This window comes from Haliotis asinina, chromosome 2 (genome assembly GCF_037392515.1).
Source record: "Haliotis asinina isolate JCU_RB_2024 chromosome 2, JCU_Hal_asi_v2, whole genome shotgun sequence".
Taxonomy (NCBI): domain Eukaryota; kingdom Metazoa; phylum Mollusca; class Gastropoda; order Lepetellida; family Haliotidae; genus Haliotis; species Haliotis asinina.
In genome coordinates this window covers 18,232,985-18,252,841 of record NC_090281.1, presented here as the reverse complement: position 1 = coordinate 18,252,841, position 19,857 = coordinate 18,232,985, and the positions used below count along the sequence as shown (strand labels likewise).

Genomic DNA, 19,857 nt, shown 5'->3' with positions numbered 1-19,857 from the left:
TTGCCCATGATAACCTTTCTGTTGGTTGTCTTAACCCTAAGCAATACTCTAGTAGTTACAACTGGCCAGTAAATATTCCAGCCTGGATAATTCAGTGATATTCAGTGATATTCTGTGAACGCTGAACCATACTTAAACCATAATAACTGGTAACGACACACGATGACTGAGTGAGTATAGTATTACCCTGAATTTAGCAACACTCCAGCAACAGGCCCCCCTAAGTAATTGAAGGAATTACAGCAAATTTGAAGGAATTGCATCTCAAATGTAAATGAACGCAGCCCACTCGCAAAACAATTGCAGCGATATCGGTAGTTTAGCGGTAATAACAGAAACCCATCGGCCCTATCGGAAGCAATGTCGGTAATACTGGAAACACGCTCAGCCATCTTCGGAGATTTTTCGGTCGCGAGCGGAAACTCACGCAGCAAAACATGGCGTCGTTGGAAGAAACACCCGTCTCGGTAAGTTTTGATTTTAGTTCCTACTATTACATTTATATACTTATCCACCTTTGACCACCCGTGTTGAATGCGTTTAGGTATGAGGTGTTGTCGGGACAATAGCTTATGTTTTTAGGAAAAGATAGTCACTCTAGAAGAGTGTCACAAGTCATGCCCCTGGAGGTTGTTTACATCTGAACATCGAAAATCTCCGAAGATGGCCGAGCGTGTTTCCAGTATTACCGACATTGCTTCCGATAGGGCCGATGGGTTTCTGTTATTACCGCTAAACTACCGATATCGCTGCAATTGTTTCGCGAGTGGGCTGCGTTTGTTTACATTTGAGATGCAATTCCTTCAAATTTGCTGTAATTCCATCAATTACTTAGGGGGGCCTGAGCAATATCACAGCCAGTGACACCCAACAGAACCATGTCAGGAATCAAACCCATGTGTTCATCGTGACGAGCCAACAGTTTAACCACTAGGCTCCCCAACCATCCCTGCTACACTGTGCGCATTGATCCTTACTTTTGGGGTATAATAACACAAAATGAACCTAGTCAGGAAACAGCTGATCCGTTCCACCCAGTCATCCCACATTACCAGTATTGGTTGCTGTGAATATTCTAACCTTGAATCCAAAAGCATGGCAATAATAACAACAGTTATCACATAGGTACGTGTTATATCAACACTGTCAATATGTCTCAGTTCCTATTGATCTGTGATTCTACTCCAAAAATCAATGCGACAGCAGCATTCATCATCTTCGCTTCATTTGGGGAGTTAATTCGCCATCCTTCATCTACCCATGATCCTTGACCTTACTGCAGAAGCTAACCAATCAAACTGCTTCTTCTGAACATAGTTGTCATATATTCATAATCAACAAAGTTTTAATCAAGAATGTGTTGCTGCTGCTTTCTTGAAGATATCCACAGAAGTCCAACACATATGTCACACATTCAACAAACAAGAATTGATGGAATACGACGTGACAATAGAGCACGACACTGTGGGTCAACGGCACCAGGAACCACTGTGGGTCAACAGCACCATGACTCACTGAGGGCCAACAGCTACAGGCCCCGATTTCTTGAAACAAACTTAAGTCTTCACTCAAATATCAAACTAAGTTTCACAATTTGAACCAGCTGAATTTTTAACTCAACGGCATTTTTGACATATAAAAACCAAAACAACTTAAGTAATCTATTCACAAAAATCAAATTGTTACCTATAGTTTGAATTTTGTGCCGATTTCAGTTCATTCTGAGACATGTTTTTTCTCAAATTTGAGTAAAATCTCAGACTTAAGTTTGTTTCAAGAAATCGGGGCCAGGACTCACTGTGGGCAAACGGCACCAAGACTCACTGGGGGCAAACGGCACCATGACTGACTGTGGGGCAACAGCACTAAGACTCACTGCACAGAACAGCACTAAAGGACAACACTTAAAGTCTCACTTCTATGGAACAACACAATGAATCATTGCATAGCACCAACACCTGACACAGCTGTGAAACAGACAGCCACTTGTCAACCAAGTAAAGCAGGCCATTTGTATCTGCCAACTAACAACAATAGTCATGATAACACAAATTTGCATAAGTCTGATAATGAAGGTTTATTAATACAACTGACTGTTCATGATTAAGCATAGTCACCTGTAATTGTGTATCTGTGGGGGCAGGGTGAGTGAGACCTTAGGTGGTTCAAGGGCAGGACAAATGAGTGACTTAACTGGCATGAAAGAAATGAGGATGTGAACGTGAAATTGGAAGAAACATGCAGTTCTGTTTGGTTGTTTAACGTTTAATACGACTGTTATATCATTACATGTGTCAACTAATTCTGAGTCTGACCACCCGTTAATCAGGGAGTGAGAATGGTTTTATCAATATTCCAGCAATATCATGACTAGAACACCAGAAATGGGCTTCCCCACATGGGGAATTGAACCCAGATCTTTGGCGTCATGAGCAAACGCTTTAATCACCAAGCAAACACACCACCCCCATTAAACAGTGAACAAGCAGACATTTAGGTGTCTGAGAAATGGGCTACAGGAATGTCAGTGTGAGACAAAGAAGTGGGTGGGCATTCTCATCAGTAAGTGAATGTGAAAATCATCGTCTCATAGAGATCTCTTCAACATGTTTTTGGAGAAAGTAAAAACCTTTTCAACAGCGACATTCAAAATGGAAACATATCAACGATAACTGCACAACCCAAAAAGGGCAAGCATGAACACATTTGTCGGTGATGCCCTGCTTTCACTGGCCAAACTGATTATTGTCCATATGAAATTCATCTATGTCAACAAATACAAATATATCCCTCAACACACACGATAAAGAAACACAGCTGCTGACAAAATAGGTGTGAATCTATGCAGGACTCAGAATATATATGTCAATTTCTGCGATGTTTTCATGTAGAAGACATACATACGAAACAACAATACCACATTCCTTGAAATACTGATGCAACAATTGCAGCAAATGACCTGTGCAAGTCTGAGTGAGTTACCCTACAAGCAAATGCAATAAATGTCGTCCATTACATGTTTACATAACCTAAAGAAACACACCTCTAGACAATATGTATGGACTAGTAGACATGTCTTGAAAGTTGAGTGGAGACAACTTTACCACAGAAGTTTGAGAGTGTGCGCAAACTTTCTCTATGGGAAAATTAGCAAAATGGATCAATTTAAGCAAAGTAAGGAAAATCAGATTATCAAATCCTGCACAACTAAGGGATGTAACTACAGTATCCCTTGGCACCCATTTAAGAACATTACATATTTGTTGTCAGAACATCTGATTTAAAACCTCAGAAAAATGTGAAATTTTGAATGCTAACAAAACTAATAATGGAACATGTGACAAATGATATAATACTAAATCAACAGAAAAAGTGACTTCAAACTAATCAGATATCTTCTAAATGAAAAAAATACCCTTAATCAAAATTGAACATACCTGGGCTAAGACGTCTGATTTAATATTAGTGTTTTCAGAAGTACACATAAGTAGTGCATCTGCATAAATAACACAAATATTTACGTGAAAAAGCAATTATTAAGTCTATTCTAATTAAGTACACTTACATTTTTGTGAATACTCAGTATGTAAAATCTTAGATACGTACATACATAAACATCAAATCCTAACTTGCATTCTGGAAGAATTATAATTACCAATTTGTATGGCAATTCCAAAAAATCTATGAAAATGATCACGTAAAGGCTCTATCACTGTATTCAATCCTCCCATCCATGTAGTCTTTATCATTTCTTCTATCACAGATCAAGCATAAATAACATTTAAACAATATTATATTTTACAATTAATTGAAAGTGACAAAATACCGAAAATGAGTTTAAGCGAGGCAAGAACAATTGATTTATTAACTCCAAGGAAAACTAGGATACACAATTCAGATAAACACAAGTGAGTACATAACTCAATGACCCAAAACGTACCTGAGTGATGCAAGAAGTATGGCATAAGGAATTCTCTATCAGGCCTTCCTTCCCGGAGTCAATGTGATTAGTATTTGGACAACCGGTCCACACCAGTTAAATACTACTGCCACTGGCTTCTGGTGAGCTATAAATAACTATGTTGTCATGGTAATTAGGAAGACAGGTGCAGTGCTTCATTAAGTCTGGTTTCCACTCAGCTTATGCAGAACCACTGTCAATGATCTGGTATAATCTCTGTCATGGCACAACTGGTCAACGTGATATTATGAAACATGTTGCACGACGGCTTCCATGTGCAATGCTAATACATCATTAATGCAGTTCAGCCAGAGGTAAAACCCTTCTATATTCATAACCATGCCATGTCATTCATTTTGAGCACGTCAGTGAATGCCTGTAGGCTGACACCAAATTTGCAGCTATACAACAAGCAATTAAATATAGTGCTTCAAACCTGTCAGACTATTTTAAGAAAAGGGGATGAATGATAGGTATGCCCCGGAAACATGCAATTTACCTTGCATTTCACCCTAAAATCAATTAATACATGGGGACAATAGGCTAGCCTAGTGGTTTGAGTGTTTGCTCATCATGTCAAAAGTCCAGGTTTGATTCCCAACACATCTACAATGTGTGAAGCCCATTTCTGGTGTCTCTGTACCGATAATGCTGGAATATTGCTAAAAGCAGCATTAAACCAAGGTCATTCACTCATTTACATGGGCCCAGGAGTTGTTTGATTTTTAATGCCTTCCTTACTCTTCAATATGCCAGTAGTATGAAATCAGTCGGCGCATAATCAAATCTAAACCAGACAATGCAGTCATTGATATGATGGGCAACATATGGTGCGTACACGAAGTCTTTTAGACAGTGGTGAAATGATTTGAAAATGTTATCCTAATACCATGCAAGTTGTTTAAAATTGCCTCTGTTCACCTGGTAGAAAATGGGTACCCTGTAGGATAAGTCATGTGACATATCCTAACACCTCACAGGCAGCTTGGGTTATTTGGGATAATGATAATCAGCATCCAGTGAGCAACGAAACAGATGGATACAAGATGCTATAAATATTAATTATATAATGTTTCACAGATTACAATAGAAATGCAGGTTTGGGTGATGCTGGCATAGTCAGGCTGGTAAGTACCAGATCCTCTACATGCAGCCCTGACAGAGAATAGGACTTAACCCAGGAAACGCTGTCTGGTCAAACCCACAGAGAACTTTCCGGAGAATATGTAGCCTCCCCAAAACTGTGGAATTCTGCATTACCCAGTTTGTCAGAAGGGCTCTGCTCCCAATGGAGAACCTGGGCACTCTCCTGATCTGCACCAAGATCATGGGTCATCAAACTAAGGGCATGGGAGAACAATGATGAGCCTGACGATAGTATACTTGGGATTCAAGCGAGACATTTCAAAAGCAAGGTTCGCGTATATATCATGCTTTTTCTGATTCTTGCCAATCACACTGCTGTGAAAAGGACAAATTCAATAACATAAATAAATTCACTGGCTTTATCAAAAAGGCCAAAATCAGGTTTGTTGGTTTTAGCCATGAGGGCCATCTTATACAAAGAATTTATCTATCATGTACATACTACCAGTTGTCATAGGTACAGTATTTAGTATGTTTGGTGGCGATTAGGTTTATGAATGAGTGAGCGAGTTTTGTTTTATGCCGCACTCAGCAATATTCCAGCTATTTGGCGGCAGTCTGTAAATAATCGAGTCTGGACCAGACAATCCAGTGACCACCAATATGAGCATTGATCTGCGCAATTGGGAACTGATGACATCTGTCAACCAAGTCAGTGAGCCTAACCACACGATCCCGTTAGTCGCCTCTTATGACAAGCATAGTCGCCTTTTATGGCAAGCATGAGTTGCTGAAGGCTTATTCTTCACGGGGCTGGTTCATGAATGAGATTTGAAGCCCCAAAGGTATCAAACCTCAGTAAGTTCCAGAATTTGCACTTTACAGATCTAACCTGAAAATATGATGATTAATTTTAACCTGAAAATATGATGATTAATTTTAACCTGAAAATATGATGATTAATTTATCACAGACAAAACAACCACTATCATCAAACTGGGTTACAATAATTCGTATCTGTCAAACGTGTCTGTAACCAACTTGCATATCTGACAAGTAACATGAGACCACAATCAATAAAGGGTACTTATATAATACACACTAATTACAAGCTTCAACGAAGACCAACTTTATGAGACCAGCTGCAGTTATCAAACGTATCTATTTAAAACAGGATCATGTTTCGATCAGCAAGGTAATGTTTCCATGGAAGCTGGGAAGTTTTCAAAAACTGCCATCTGCTGCTTAGCAAAAAAAGTTATGACTCAAGGGAATGGAAAGTTTCCCCAATATATCACTAACTAAAGGTACCAGTTCAATGAAGAGAGATGAGGTAGTGTAAGACAAAAAATCCCATTCGATGATACCTACAACTTCTGCTATGTTTCATTCAATGAGTGAAGTTGTTTGATAACATATTTTGGTTTTCTTCTTGTCAATGGATTGAGTGAGTGAGCGAGTTTAGTTTTACACCACACTCAGCAAAATGTTCCAGCTATATTGTGGCGGTCTGAAAAAAATCAAGTCTGGATCAGAAATCCAGAGATCAACAACATGCGCATCAATCTGTGCAATTGGGAGCCGATGACGTGTCAATGAAGTCAGCAAGCCTGACCACCTGATCCCGTTAGGCGCCTCTTAAGATAAGCATAGTCGCCTTTTATAGCAAGGTTGGTTGCTGAAGGCCTATTCTACCACGGACCTTCAGCAAGCTTGACCATCCAATCCTGTTATTGCCTCTTACAACAAGCATCACCTTTTAAGGCAAGCATGGGTTGCTGAACCCTATTCTACCCCGGACCATCACAGGTTGTCAAAGAAGTGGCAAGGCAAGTACATGAAATGACAAACCCACTATAGCTTCATGAGAACTGCAAAGGACAATTGATCACTTGACGATGAACAACGTAACTATCTATCACAATCTCATATTGATCAAAGTAAAGGATATAAGTGACAGCATTGTGTCAGAGAAAAATGAAACTGTTCTTGAAATGAGTAAATATGATTTTACACTGCCTTTAGCAATATTCCACCAATATCCAAGTCGAGAACATCTGACATGGGCATCACACACTGTACCCATGTGGGGATTCAAACCCAGATCTTTGGCATGACGAGAAAATGCTTTAACTACTAGGATATCATTTTTCATCTTCACATTTCTTGACTATCAAACTACTGAAAGTAGTAAAAAGTCATTATTCACTTATTTTCATTAAGAAATGAACATCACTGAAGCAAAACGACTGATGCTCATTACGCCCATCACGTCTCAACTTACTGCAGTTTGTGTGAAACCAAACAAAGAACCAAAACAAAAACAAGCAAAACCACTAAACAAAACTAAACAGATCTCTGTCTATTCACACCAGTCAACCAACACATTAAATAATCCTGTGGTCATATATCATAAAAGTGGATTGTGTAATTGAATTTAATTGTCATGAAGAAAACAAAAAGCAACAGGTGATCAATTCTCATTACAACATTAGCTTAAATTAGAGCCACTACCTCAATTAAAATTAAGAACAGTACTTGCTTTTTCCGTTAAATATCTACAGCCAATATTTATAAAAAAATCATTCCTAAAAGTGCCCCTCGATCTTGCCTTAATAACAAAATCAATACTTCCCATAAATCAGTTTTCTCATACCATACTTAGAGTACAAGAACAACCACTGCAGCTCACTACTTCAAAGGATGCCTTTCGTTCCATGACGTTCGCTACACATTAGGACCTATCTCCGGAAAGGAAATCCTGCCGTTCTAAAATCAAAGTTTATGGGAATGCCCTTCATCTGGGGAGACAACATACTGTGAAAACTGTCCAGTAGCTTCCATTACGCTGCCCACACACCAATACCCTATTCCCAGACCAGACTAGGTCAGGGGTGAAGGGTCAGGCTGGTTCTCTATTGACTAGATGTTGTCAGCATGCCAGAGATGTTGCATGATGGGTATGATTATCAAAGCAATTCGTGGAATATGATTGTGATCAGACAAAGTGGCACGTGTTTGGTGATCCTATTTGACAAGGGACGACAAATCTGATATAGTTTGATCACAGACCTCCTTGAATGGTAGTAAACAAGCTATCATTGTTGTTATTTGCAGAAATCTGAACTTTAAGTCCACTGAAACAAACTTGATACAGACTGACATATCAAATTTGTTTCCTCGCAACAAATAATCAAATTTAGTAATTATGTGTCTTCGAAGAACAAAATAATGAAAACTTGAACAACTGAGGGAAAACAGCAAATGGCTTTAAAGGTCACATGCAATACAGTGAGTGAGTGAGTTTAGTTTTACGCCGCACTCAGCAATATTACAGCTATATGGCGGCGGTCTGTAAATAATCGAGTCTGGACCAGACAATCCAGTCATCAACAACATGAGCATCGATCTGCGCAATTGGGAACTTACGACATGTGTCAACCAAGTCAGCGAGCCTGACCATCCGATCCTGTTAGTCGCCTCTTACGACAAGCTGAGTCGCCTTTTATGGCAAGCATGGGTTGCTGAAGGCCTATTCTACCCCGGGACCTTCACGGGTTCACATGCAATACAAAACACTTCGCAGATTCTTATACCTTTTGGCATGGACTTACAGTAACATATTATCAAAAATGAAATTTCAACATATGAAGTTGAAAAATAATGCGATGAAAAACAACGGGCGAAATTGGAGCTAAAACGGTTCACTATTTCACCCCATCACCGGGGGAAAAAATGGTTTCAAAAGCTCCACAGGGCCCACTGTGCATGCGAAGTGATTAGTTGCTTGAACCAGGTAGACGATTCGTAAAAACAGCAAGTGAGGCGTGCAAGGAATACCTCTCCCGTCAAATTTGGGGAGCAAGAGAAGTTTGTTGAGATTACAAGCAGCTTGGGTCTGCAGTAATAAAACGACACTGTTCCCATGTTGTTATGTCTGTGGGTTGCAAACAAACTGCATCCATTTTTCTCAGATGAAAAAAATCAGACGGAAACCTGTGCAAACTCATGTTGTCCTTTGTACTTAACGACAGGTAGTTTCCAGCCACACAGAAGTTCACCTACTCAGTATTTGTTGACTGGATCGAACACAAATGCAGAGAGCATGTATTTACAAAGCCCAACATTCTTTACATTCTTTACGGATAACAAGTTCTTCTGCTGTATATAATGTGACATGTCAGAAGAGATTCTTATACCGTTGTCGCTCTTGCTTGACAACGACATATGAATCCATACTGAAATGTCACATCCTATACAATAAATGAAGTTGTTATCCATAAAAAACCTTACTTTCTTCTTATTATTATTATTCACCATACTTCTAAATGCCAGTCAAACAGATCATCTCAGTTCTCACACACAATAAGCCCACAGTGTATCAGCAAATGAACCAGCCAATGAAAAGTCTTCGTTCCACAGGAGTGCACACCTAGTCTCCCCGGTGCTTCATTTCTAGGGAAGTAAAGTACAAAATACTGCACTTAATATTCACAATTATAATTCTTAAAATTGTTTTTTCACAATCAGCAGTGAACATTATATGTCAGGAATAAGCAATAATTGTGTTTTAATTACGTTCATATTTCTGGTTGCATGTGACCTTCAATGATGCATAGCAATTAATGGATGGTTTAATGGATGGTAGAAATAAACAACTATCGATGCACCAATAGTATGTGTGATATCGATAGTTTTGTAATTGACTTGCGTTAATAAATGTGCAGCAGAAAGTACAGCATGTTGGGTACAGACTTGCGGCTTCACTGAGTTTATGTTTTAACACTTTACTTGATCTGGGCTTCAAGTTTCTTGTCAGTTATTAAAAGAGACTGAAACTACTTCAACTTATCTTTACTCTATATAAACTACACATTCATTTGGGAAATGACTTCAAATGAGATCATTCAAGAAGAAAAACAAAATATTGCAATAGTATTTCAATAGTTGGACGCAAAAGACTATCGCAATAGTATGTTGCAAAAGGCTATCGCCATCACAAAAGTTGTTTCCTCTCAACAGTCACCCAAAACGGCAAACACAAAAGACTAATGGCAGTCATGTAATAGCAGTTCTGTACTGACAAGAACTTTTGACAACTCTCAATGATTTACCATAAGTCTCTACACATACACATAGAGAATGTTCTGCAGGATTTTATTGTACCATTGGTACAAAGTAGCATATCACAGATTAACACAATACCAGTGTGGCAAATCAAAGATGGGGATTCGGTGTCATGAATGCTTTAATAACTAGGCTACACATCGACCAATCAACAAAATAGAACACCTTACTTCAAAAAAAAAAGTTAAAACAACCAGACGCTTTCTCAATGTTGCAAAAACCTTCTCTTAAACAATATATACATTGATTATTCAAAGCTGTGTAACAAACAATATGATAAATATTATGCTAGCTTATTGAAGTTCTTGTGGGGGTCTATCAAAGAAAAGACTCATGGCCAGCTCTGAAGAAGGTAATGCTCTAGTTCCCACAAGTTTCAATGGCCGCCGTCCTGGAATGTGGATAGGAGCTTCGATCCTATTGGGCTACGTACAACGTATTCACCAGATCTGGCTTATTACTAAAACCTCTGTGTATGTAACAGATCGTCTGACCCAAAATACAATCAGTGTGAGTCTCCGTTGCCAATCAACCAATCAGACATACAATATATAAAATTATGGCACCAGTATTCCAGGACAACATGGAACAGGTACAGAAAATTTTAACCATTGATAAACAGGTCAAATGAGTCTTGAAAGCGTTTTGATGGGATTCGACATAATGTAAGTTACCATAGCTGTGTGCCAAGACTGAACAAAGCATTGCATGAAGTCATTCAGTGTAAATAAAGCAGGTTTGCTGGCAGAGCGCCAAGTGAGTTATTGATCACAACATTACTGCCGATAACAAGGCCAATTCATTACTGTAATATCTCCGTATAGGCCAGTTAGTGGGACCTGTCGACGCAGATTCATTATCATGATCCATAACAATGCCATCGACACTGGCCTTGACAAGTCATTCAGTATCAATATTATCATGATCACAATACCAACAGCCTCAATAACACTCATTCAGCATCTTGATCACAGGTATGCTGTTGATTGTGGCCTTGACAACTCATTCGGCATACTGATCACAGTCTTTGCCTATGACAAACATTTTGGCGTCATAATGACTCCCTGATGTCATGAGTGATAGTCATGGACGTTTTGGGAGTCATGGACACTTTTTGAAATCATCTTTCATCAAGGCATCAACTGTGATTGTTTAATAAAGATAAAAAGCAAGGTAACACTGAGCAGTTGACTGACAAACAACAAACTATGTAGTTTAAACAATAGCAAATTACAAGCTTAGATTATCTGAATTTGAGGCCCAGTAGCACTGCGTCAACAATGGTGCAAGCTTTTGAATCACTGCGCATATTAGATAATTTGTGAGTCAAACACTGTGATCACAATAAAGACACAGCCTTAGCAACATTAATTCAGTATCATGATAACAATGATATCAACGGCCTCAGCAGCACTCAAATAACATGATCACAAAAATGCCTCTGTACCTTACAGCCCAACACAAGACGGTCTACCACTGGAGCACAAGACAAGGTAGTCTACCTGCACAGAACAGCACAAGGTGGCCTACCTGGACAGCACAGCACAAGGTGGCCTACCTGGACAGCACAGCACAAGGTGGCCTACCTGGACAGCACAGCACAAGGTGGCCTACCTGAACAGCACAGCACAAGGTGGCCTACCTGAACAGCACAGCACAAGGTGGCCTACCTGTACTGTACAACACCATACACTACCTGTGCAGCAGTGACCAACTCTCACATCAAACATTCAAGAAGAAGCATATGAAACGACCGAAGAGAAACTAGCAGTTTCCCCAGAAAACACATACTACTTTCTGTTTCATGACTGATTTAGGCCTCAAGAGAGTGAGTGAGTTTATGTTTACCTCACACTCAGCAATATTCAAGTTATATGGCAGCAGTCTGTATATAAACCAAGTCTGGACTAGACAATCCAGCGATCAACAGCATGAGCATCAATCTGCCCAACTGGGTTACGATGACACGTCATCAAGTCAGAGAGTCCAACCACCTGATCTTATGAACATACAGTTGAAGATTATGTCATCCCTTGTCCATGACTTTAGAAACTATTATTTGGATGTTTTATCCAAAAATGTTTTCTTTTACAATCACGAAACCAACATATTTTCATTTTCCAAGAGCAAAGTCTCGAAAATACACAATTTCAGTTATATTAGACAATGTCTGCATGTTGTGTGAGAAATTCAGTTTAATGGGCAGAAACTGAGAAATATCTGTTTAAGCTTTGACCAGAGAAACCATAGCTGTGATAATTCAAGCAGTGTCCAACTTGTGAAGATAGGGGTTACAATTAATCTTCAGTAACACATGCTTGGCATAAAAACAGGTTTGGGTGGTCACACTCACTGACTTGATTGACACATCATCGTTAATAGTGTACACAAATGCTCATGTTGTTGATCACTGGATTGTCTGGCCTGACTCAGCTGTTTACAGACCATCATCATATACTGATAGTAGTGATACAGCTGAAACACTGCCAGACTAAGACTAACCTAACTCACACAAACTTCAATTTCAAAGTTCATGTAATTCCCAAGATCTTCATGTGTAAAAGTTAACAATGGATGATAAACAATATAAAACAATAAATGTTGATCATGAAGTTTCTGAAAAAAATTACAAAAAGAATAACTGCCTTGCTCCATCAGCAAAGAAATGGTGGTTCTGAAACCGGCTGAAAAAAGTATTCACAAAATTCCACACTCCCCTCCCCTACAAAATATTTTGATTGGTCAGAGCTATGTTCATTTATTTCCCAGCACGATTCTCTTAACATAAACATCAGTCAAGGTGCTGCTCATTTTACATCGGAGTCCTCCTTTCATATACAGTGACATTTAAACCAACAAGTATAACTGGGCCCACTGCCATAGGTCCTGTTGATTGATAGGATGTTGTGAAATGTCAGCAAAGCTAGGTGTACATCCTGCTGAACAATGAAACATCTGTACCACATACCTCAAAGTGACTTCTACACCAACCAAGTATTTGGCAATATTAAAGACAGCTTAAGACACATTTCGGAGAGGTTATCATGGTGGAATGGCCAGTTTGTATTACCATGTGAGTGTGTTTAACACTCCTGACATAACACACTAGCTGATAACTTCCTCATGACTTGTCTCATCCTCGCTTAGACAGGGCAATATATACATTCCACCACTACACCCTGGACCTTGTAGGGATGCTGTGCACAAGTCAGGGACTAAACCATTTGAGTCTCCAAGCCCCAAATGAACTAGGGATTATTCAAGGATTCCAAACATAGTGGCCTTAGGTAGTTAAAGAAATAAACCTTCGAGACTTTCTAAGCTTTCTTTTCCTGTTAAACTCAAGGGTATTTTTAACTATGTATGTTCACATGTTATCACTGAAGTCCCAAACCAATAAACTACTTTTAACAACATGAACAGGATATGGGAAGGATTGGCAGTTAATCATCTGGTAAAATTACTAACATTATACGCACTGACCTCTGGGATGGCCTTGATAAATACTGTAGGCCTCAGAGCTACAATACAGACATGACAACTTTAGAAATTCATTTTCTGATGAACATTTTATGATAGGGACATTTTTCCAAGAGATATTTGGCCAGTTTTTTTCAGACACTAAATATTGATACTATTGAACAAACTTTATGGTTTAAAACCTGTTTGTTTTTAATATTTCAAGAGTGCAATGTTTCAATTCAGATTCTTGAACCTTTGTCCAGCAGGAATGTAAAATGAAGAGATGTTCCATTCCTGCTTGACAAAAAGGTAAAAAATCTGAATCGAAACATGACACTCAGGAATTAAAAGAAGCTGTTATCCATAAAGTCTGTTCAATATTGCACTTACCAACTTCTAAATTGCCACTCAAAGAAACTCGATATTGATTCCAATTAGTGGTGTTTCGATGATTGAAAATTATCGAAAATCGGTTTAAAGAAGGAAAAAAAATAATTAGAGATTATACGTTTTATAGGAATCAGAATGCTTTAGTACAACAAACTGGAATGAAGTAAGCTAACAATTCAGTTTTATGAATATTCATGGACCAGCATGCGCTGATTAGTGTATGGCTACACCCATCTTAACCTTCCTTACTGTTCAATTACAAATCCAGTATCTTACTTGCATGTGTGCATTTCATCGCATGACCATGATGACAGTATTAGTTATAAAAAACATCAATTAAAAGAAAATTGGCGATTATATTAAAAATGTATACATTTCAATTATAACTGATAATCCTTCACCACAAGTCCATTGATAATCGATAGTGGATTTGATTTCAGATTCTCAACACTAATTCCAATAAGCATACACATAGTGAAACAATATAAGTAATACAGACTTACACTTCTAGTTGGGTGTCTAAACTTCCCTATTTGAAAGCAAAACATACACATTAGATATACCAAGACTCACTGAAACCTCCACGGTTACAATTGACCACCCACCTTGCCGGACACATGCTTGCTGTTGAAGGTCCCAGAACGGTGTGAACACCAAATGAATGTCAGAGAAGTTAACATATCATGAACATGATGACACCATGCTCAAAGATCTCATGACCTTGACCCTTACACATGACTCTTATCACTTGATCTGTCAGTTTTATATAACATATCTGTCTCACTAATCACAGCTGGTATTTGCCATGTTCAACTTTGGCCTACATAAGCTGTACTAAATCTTTGTTTACCAAACACAAAGAAAATGTTATCAAACGTTACCTGTGTTGATGCTAATCTTGATAACAGGACTAATATATCAGTCATTGTTCCAAAGTGCAAACAGGTTTAGTCTGACCTCAGTTTGAACTGCATTTCACATTTTCAGTCAATTAATTAATGTCACAAACTGTTATAGTTTTCATTGTACTCAGCAATATTCGAACCATATGATGCCAGTCTGTCAATAATCTAGTTTGGACAAGACAATCCAGTGATCAAGGTCGTCAATCAACACATGTGTTGTGCGGGCATGTTCTGCATTGTGCAGAAAAATGACTCTTTATGATTACCTGAAGTAGACTCAAAAAAGTTAGAAACACATCTTAAATAGTTTAGTCATTCGGATCAATATAGGTGGCATTCTCTGTGCAAGCTGGCAGCTTCACTTTATGATAACATGCTTCAACCAAACCGGTGAGTCTAACCACCTGGTTCTCTTTGTGGCCTCTTGTGACAAACACTTCATTTCTTCTTTTGTTTTATTCAGTAGAAATGAGCTTAACACTCCAGAACTGATGGATTCACAAAACTGATTAACAAACTATCCACACACCCACAGCTTATTTCAATTATAATGCAGATAAACTACTGTTAAAACAAATTGAAGTGAAACCTTTGGTTTTTTAAAACTGTTATTGACCAATAGACTGAAAATTATCATGATTTGACGAAAAGCCAAACAATAAAAACAACAAATTTAAAACACCCTCAACGTATTATTATATTTATACTGAATGTCAGATTGTTTCTTATTCTGTTGTAAACGTATCTATTTCTGACGCAATGACAATCAAGACATTGGAACAACTGTTACTCAAAAATCCATATCCAATCTTGACATTCACACGATACCACCGAAACATTTATCAGACAGCGGTCCGAATGTGGGGGTGGTCGGTCCCCTTTTGACCATGTCATCGACCTTAGCGAATCACGTGACCAGATATGCGCGGTCAAGTAAACAAACACAATAGAGACGATAATGGTGGACGTATAGTAGATAGTTCTGGAAATAAAGTGTATGGTGAATAGACACACACACCCATGTGCTATTCTAGAGTCCCGTGCAATGTAGGCCATCCACGAGGTGCAACTTGAATCACACCATGCGTAGCACCCTCATATTCCCGCCACGAGTGATGAAATTACAGACTATCACTTCCGCGATTTCGATACTAATTTGTAGTCCTTTCAAATCAAGTGAAAACAATTCTGAAAAAAAAACATTCGTGGAGTTATGTCGATATGGAAGAGCATACACAAGCCACGATGTCGCGTGTAGGTGAGAGACGGTAGAGCTGCATGTTTTTGCCAACTATCTCGCACGTGGAAAGCAGAAAGGCTGGCGGATACACACATTGCGCGATTTTTCTTGACATTCAGGCATTTGGAAAGGTTATGTTCAAATTAAAAGACGTGACATTCAAAGATTCAAATCGAATGAACTGACCTTGCTTGATTAATTTCCATTGTCTGTCACAATAGATGGTTCATTACGTCTTCTACGGCGAGCGTTTTTCTCTCTCAGCTCTCCAAATACATGCGAAGGGTGACGTCATACTGCAAAGCTCGACTGGTATTGGCTAGCGAGGGTTGGTTGGGGCACTTACCTAGACTGTCACTGTGTCTTCACACGTTGATCGTATTGAATGAATAATCATGTGACGTGTGACTGCTTTGGCACCTATGAGATTAGTTTAGACCTAATATAATTATCATATGAACAGGTTGAGCTAACGTCTCTGTTGTCTCTATTGCCTACATTTAACCATACGCCCCTAGCTATATTATAGTGTTAAGACACTGATAATATCATGTCGTTTCTGGACAAAGGATATTAAATACAGTTTAGTTTGTGTTTACACGTCAACGGATTAAGGATTGTTTCTGACCTTATGGAATTACGTGACATGAAAATATGATTTATTGAAATAAGTATTGAGAATGTTCACAGAATCGAGCCTCCCATGCAAGTAGCCTATATTATGACTCTCACTGGACTTTCACGTGTCCATAACACATAATGTAGAAGCCTTCTGCTAAATCGTGAAAATAAACTCATGATGATAAACTATCTCATTATAGAGATACTGACCTTGATATTGATTATGTTGATACATTCATTCACTTGAGAATCCAGTTTGAAATGAACAGACCCAAAGATGCACAAAGTTTGAATTGTTCTTTTTTTAAGAGTCATCTTTCTATATTATAGTAGCCCGTACATTTATCGATCTCGAAATATTTAAAGCAATATCGAAAAACTGGTCTGATCATGCAGTCTTCTATTAGATACTGGCGGATGTAATACCGCGAGCATTAGACGAATTCCTCTTTGGTTAGTTTGCCCATCATATTCAGATAAGCGTTCCAGTTTTATTCCATAATGCGTCTCTTGCCATAAAAGGCGACTCAGCTTGTCGTAAGAGGCGACTAACGGGATCGGGTGGTCAGACTTGCTGACTTGGTTGACACATGTCATCGGTTCCCAATTGCGCAGATCGATGCTCATGTCATTCACTGGATTGTCTGGTCCAGACTCGATTATTTACAGACCGCCGCCATATAGCTGTAATATTGCTGAGTGCGGCGTAAAACTAAACTCACTCACCCCCATAATGCGTCTCACAGTTCGATTCCCCATGGGTACTATGTGTGATGCCTGTGTCCGTGATATTGCTGGAATGTTGCAAAAGCAGCGTAAAACCCAACTCACTATCTATCTATTCCACAGTGTTTCCACTATTCCACAGTGTTTCCAACTGACTGATTAATTGTTTACGTAGCTCCAACAACAAGCCTAATATCTACAGAGAACACGTATTCCAAGAAATACCTGTTGATTAGCAACATATTCTGTTGAGTGTAATGTCATGCCGTCATGCATTGTCAAAATATTATTTAGTCATGTTTGTACTCAACAGTCCTGCAAAATAGTGATTATCACGCCTTTTGCCCACACATAGGGCCGGTGGCCGACGTGCGTCCCAAAACATTTTAGTAGCGTCGGGCTAACGGACCAGCGTTTTTCGCTGTGCAGTGAGCTACAAACACAGTCTATGGTAGTGGGGTTTATGTTCCAAAAGGATAGAAGTACATGCTTTTCACGGGAATATATACACGCGTTATTGTGGAAATGACATATACATAACCATGTCCTGTGGAAGTTTGTTTTTCTTCATACTATAAATATAAACAAACCTGTATGTTGAATTCGTTTATACATTATCTGAAAAAATTCCAGACTGTGAGATAATACGTGTATTTCATATATTTTCCTCCCGATGTTGTTATAAGTGTTGATATGTGTATAAGGAAGTTAAGTGTGGAAAATAGAACAACAAAGAAATAAAAACAAAACAATGATTGACCTTATCATCGGACAGAAGAAAATACATTAAAGATGATATGCCACTCAGTACAGACACATAACACATGGTTTTTAACTTTCAATACTCACTGTTTCAGTCCGTTTACATACATAGATCTCAAGGTTCCACGAGTACCTGCCGTCATCCACAGTTTAGTCACTGATCATGAATGTCTGGGTTCAAGTTCATCTTATTTATACCCAATCGGGGCGTTTGTTATGCGTATACTATGACTGTGCTGGTTGCGGGGCCAGTTCATACCAGGTATATTACACGTTAGGTGCGTGTAGCTCGTAAACCGTTTTAAATGGACAGACAGAATAGTGTTGACGTTCCCGTCCCGAACACTGGCTTATGTTATTCATATAATGTTAATAGTTGAGCGTGACAGGTTAGGGCTATGACAGATTTTATCACTTCTTAAGCAGTCTGTTTGTTTGGTTTAGGTTGTTGTGGTTTTGTTTTGTTTTGTTGTTATTTTGTCTTTATTTTGTATTTCGTGGGCCTTTTCAAGTTTAATTTTGTTTGGGTGGGTAGGGATGGTGAGGAGAGAGTGACTTTAGGATGTACTCAGTAGTACTGACTGGAAGCTACTTATGCAAATTGTATGCATAATGTATGCAAATTCATACGTTGACCTATTTAGTTTAGCTATACCTCAGCCCGGATGTGTGACATTGCTTTGCTTTTGTACTTCACACTTGCACAGTACATGAATGGGCGGTGGGATAAATAAATCACTAACTCACACATGAATTTCATTATCACCAATACAGAAAGTTCGGCGGAAAACGTTTCGACATTTGCTTGTGTACACATGTGTAATTGCCACTGTCAATACTGAAATGAACAGAACATGCAGCACATCGACCAACCATTCGCAATCCAGGCTAGCTATTCTCGAAACGTTCGTAGCCCTACGAACTTCTTAAGCCCATTCTTAACACACTGGCTATGATCAAAGTTAAGAATTCTTAAGGCCAAGAACGTTACGAGAATATGAGCCCTGGTCCTAGATGTTCGCATCTCTCATAGCGCTAAGGTAATCGCAAGGTAGTGTTAATGTATGGCACTTACCATCTTAGCGCTAAGAGAACTTCGAAAATCCATGGCAAACTTATGGTCACTGAATGCCATGGACACTGCCTAACACGATGTATTTACAATGAGCGAGTGAGTGAATGAATTAATGAGAGAGTGAATTTAGCCATCTCGCCGTTTTTAGCAATATTCCGGCAATATCACGGTGGGAAACCCCTAAATGACCTCCACACATTATGCCCATAAGTGGAATCGAACCTGGGTCTTCTACGTGACAAGTGAAAGCATTAACCACCTGGCTACCCGAGCGACCCTATTTAGGTAAAAGCATTTAGTTATTCTTCGTTAAATGAGAAACTCAAGCAAAGGAAGAAGAATGCATACACATATTTTATAAACATTGCATTGAGTGAAAACATGAAAAAGCGAAACGAAGACTGTTTATTGAACGTAAGTCTCCGTTAAAACACTTGTCACATGTTCACTGGCGACTAAATCGAAGATGTTTTCCGCTTGTTTATTTCAGGTGACGTTGTCA

At 38.8% G+C, this 19,857-nt stretch overlaps 1 protein-coding gene across 3 annotated transcripts in view; it reads right to left on the bottom strand.

The window, feature by feature from the left end:
• Positions 1–18,454, bottom strand: part of LOC137273353 (influenza virus NS1A-binding protein homolog) — a 48,454-nt gene extending 30,000 nt beyond the window's left edge. Inside the window, exon 1 of one of the 3 annotated variants that reach the window (XM_067805962.1) lies at positions 18,368–18,454. In XM_067805962.1, coding sequence (XP_067662063.1) covers positions 18,368–18,423 — 56 coding nt within the window. In that variant the 5' untranslated portion in view covers positions 18,424–18,454. Of the gene's footprint in view, positions 1–3,940; positions 4,015–16,357; positions 16,472–18,367 lie in introns of those variants that run through there. The other 2 variants (XM_067805963.1, XM_067805964.1) reach the window with 2 other exon arrangements.
• Between the last annotated feature and the right edge of the window lie 1,403 nt (positions 18,455–19,857).